This window comes from Vicia villosa, linkage group LG1 (genome assembly GCF_029867415.1).
Source record: "Vicia villosa cultivar HV-30 ecotype Madison, WI linkage group LG1, Vvil1.0, whole genome shotgun sequence".
Taxonomy (NCBI): Eukaryota; Viridiplantae; Streptophyta; class Magnoliopsida; order Fabales; family Fabaceae; genus Vicia; species Vicia villosa.
Genome location: NC_081180.1, coordinates 203,359,245 through 203,362,601, shown reverse-complemented (window position 1 = coordinate 203,362,601; position 3,357 = coordinate 203,359,245). Strand labels below are relative to the sequence as shown.

The 3,357-nt window shown below is 38.0% G+C and overlaps 1 protein-coding gene across 1 annotated transcript; it reads left to right on the top strand.

Annotated features, from left to right (window-relative positions):
• Positions 1 to 2,107: 2,107 nt before the first annotated feature.
• Positions 2,108 to 3,079, top strand: LOC131593290 (uncharacterized). The gene is made up of 2 exons (XM_058865738.1): positions 2,108 to 2,229; positions 2,350 to 3,079. The coding sequence occupies exons 1-2, from the start codon at positions 2,108 to 2,110 to the stop codon at positions 3,077 to 3,079; spliced, it is 852 nt and encodes a 283-aa protein (XP_058721721.1).
• The last annotated feature ends 278 nt before the right edge of the window (positions 3,080 to 3,357 follow it).

Genomic DNA, 3,357 nt, shown 5'->3' with positions numbered 1-3,357 from the left:
GGTGAGGGAAGGAGATGCGCTGAATCCTGTAAAGACAAATATATCAAACTAAAAAAGTAAATGTGTAACCCCCCAGGGATCGAACCCAAGCACAAGGAGTTGCCTTTAGTCTTTAACATTTACCACTTGCGCTAAACAATTTAACTGATAGTGACATCAACAACGTTAAACAAATATTAAAAGGCATATAAATTATGAAAAAGTCAAAAGAACCGTCAGCCTGGGCCCAAGAGTACTGCACCGGCCAATCAGAGTAGGGCGAAGTGGAAGACTTTGTTGACTGACGAATAGCCAAGCGCGTAGATGCCACGTGGTCTTCGTCTTCTCCCTTCAGCGCATGCTTGTTTCTTTACTACGATTTTGCCCTAAGATAGCCAAACATCCAAACTTTTCGTAACTAATTCCTGTAAACATCCAAACTTCAAAAATCACGTTAACCAAAAGCGAGACATGCCCAGATCCACTAAACTGAATGTTCTGAGTTCAATGGAGGTATTATTTTGGTCTGAAAAGGACGGTATCATAGAGTTCCAACGCTTGGTCGTGAGGATGCCCTAACAATGGCATCAGCCTTTTTACGCGCCAACTCTCACCCACGATGGTCCTAATCTGTTCTAAAAATCAATATGAACTCATGTATATAGTTAGTTTTGATTAACACAGGATAAAACATGAATTATGAATCTCAAGAACATGTGCAAGTGTGAATGACGCGTAGTACCTATTTTGGGCATCATGGAATTCATTTAACAAAGCATTCTCACCATGTATTACCTTAGGAATCGAATGGGATGAGCGGAAGGCCTTGAAAGTGGCTGCGACTTGCAATCCAAATTTTTTACCTATTTTTGAATATTTTTTTCTTATGAACCCTAGTATTTTTCCACCAATTTCCTCCCCTTGTGCCTTGAATATGAGTATATATAGAGAATGATTTTAGGGTTACAAGTTTGGAGAGAATCAAATAAAATCATGTGTTTTGATGATGAGAAATTTGATTGAAATTAAATTGAAATTTTGCTATTTTTGGGTCCAATCTTGTTCAATCAATCTCCCACGAATTTGCACTGATTTATTATGATTTGGAGACTCAATATTAGATGCCAAAATAATCTCCTCCATCCCTTTAATATTTCCCATCATTTTATTAGATTTAATTTGAATTTTAAATGAATAAAATCAAATATAAATGAAATAAAATCATGAAATAAGTTTTATATGACCAATGGGCCTCCCTCAAGCTCAAATTCACGTGTAAAGTCCAAGTCTTAAGGCCCAATCCTCAAAAATATGAAATAAGCAACTTAGGGTTTCAAACCTTTCTCAAAAATTGACCAACTTGTACCAAGCATATATCTCTCAATTCTTAAGGTATGGAAGTGTTCTAGGACTTTTTGGAAAGCCCAAGGTGTCCTCTAAAATCCACTTTGGAACCTTTTTTGCATTTGAGGATTTTATCTTAAAGATATGGCTCTTGACAAAAAACTGCTTTTTGCGAGCTTCTAGAAGGACTTGTAATGTTTTGGCTTATATCTCTTATGCGGAAGCATTTATTGACCTTGAGCCCAACATCAAAGTTGTAGAGAATGAAATTTCCTTGAGAATAGGCTTTGGTTGGGGAATTTCTGATAAATTATGAAAGAGATATGGCTGGTCAAAGTTGGGTTGACTTTCTCCTAAAAACCTTAATTTAGAAACTTAGGGTTTTGATAATTTTGGAGCTTTTCTTGATGAATCATGATCAACCCTCGATGAAACAATGAATCTAACATTAAAATGTTGATGTTGACCAAAAATCAGGAGTTTTGACTGTAATTTGACCATAGTTTACTTTTAGGTCAAATCAGTTGATTGTTGATCATTTGAGCCTTTGACCGAGCAAACTTGTACTGTGAGACTTGAAACTTGGCATAGGGATTCTTTGGGACATATGGGAAGCCATGAAGTCCATTTGAGGCATTAGAAGTTGATTTCTCCTTGAGAAGATCAGACCCTAGCTGGAGGGTTGTTGCTTAGGAGAGTGTACACTCAGTCAAGTCTTGAGCTTTTCTCATTCAGATGAGCTTGAATATGAAAATATGATGGGAAAATTTTAGAGTGTGACAATATGACAGAGGCTGGAGATTTGGCGAACAATGAGGATATAAGGATGAAGTATTTCCCAAGTTCTCTAACCAAGAATGCTTTCACATGGTTCACAACATTACCACCAAGTTCTAAAGATACTTGGTCTCATCTAGAGAGGTTATTCCATGAACAATTCTATATGGGTCAAACCAAGATAAGTCTCAAAGAATTTTCCAGTATTAAAAGGAAGTTTACTGAACCTATATATGATTATCTGAACAGGTTCCGTTTGCTAAAAGCTAGATGCTTTACAGTAGTGCCTGAACACGAATTAGTCGAAATGGCCACTGGAGGTTTAGATTACTCTATCAGGAAGAAATTGGACACTCAATATCTGCGAGATATGGCCCAATTGGCTGATAGGGTTTGCCAGGTCAAAAGATTAAAAGCTGAGAAGGCTAGGGCAAATAAAAGCTATAATAAGGAGAGGGTCACCTACGTCGAAGTAGACGAAGGAGAACCAGAGATCTCCGACGACCAATATGGTTTCGAAGACTGCGAAGTAGATCTAGCCGAATTAAAGGAAGCAGGCCCCTATACATGCAAGATGATCACACCATCGAACGGAAAAAATCTCGTTGAAATTGAAAAGAATGATAAGTTTCCTAAGAAAACATACACATTCGACATAACTAAATGTGATAAAATATTTGATTTGCTTGTGAGAGATGGCCAAATGGTTTTGCCTCATAACATTAAAATTCCTCCGTTAGAGCAACGGAAGAAGAGAGGCTACTGTAGATACCATAATTTTTTAGGCCACAAAACCTCGCAGTGTTTTCTTTTCAGGGATCTTATTCAGAATGCGATCAAGGAAGGACGTATGAAGTTTGCAGACAAAGGAAGAAATCAAATGAAGATAGATGCTAATCCCCTTGATATTGCTGACACAAACTACATTGAGCCTGTCGAGATCAACATGGTTGACACCGTCGAAGTTGGAGCAAGATGAACCCCAGGAGGTGAGGAAAATGTCCAAGTTGGAAAAAAGGTTACTGATGACCTAAAGGAGGATGTCACATCTGAGACTGCAGTCAAACCAAAGACTATTGAAGGTTTTGTGGGAGAGGCAACTATGGCTACTAAAGGCCTAATGAAGAAGTTCGAAGAAATGTCAATTGCACATGGCGTCAACCTAGACGTCAACATGGTCAATTTGGACCATTCAACCCCAGAAATGGAAGAAGTTGAAAGTTGTTTGAAGAAAGAAGGGGTGCAGTCTCATCACTC

What these genes read in the sequence shown, in the direction of transcription:
- LOC131593290 (XM_058865738.1), top strand. Translation starts at nt 2,108, where the DNA reads ATGACAGAGGCTGGAGATTTGGCGAACAATGAGGATATAAGGATGAAG. An exon ending in CCAAGTTCTAAAGATACTTG is followed by an intron (nt 2,230 to 2,349) that starts GTCTCATCTAGA and finishes TTATCTGAACAG; the next exon opens with GTTCCGTTTGCTAAAAGCTA.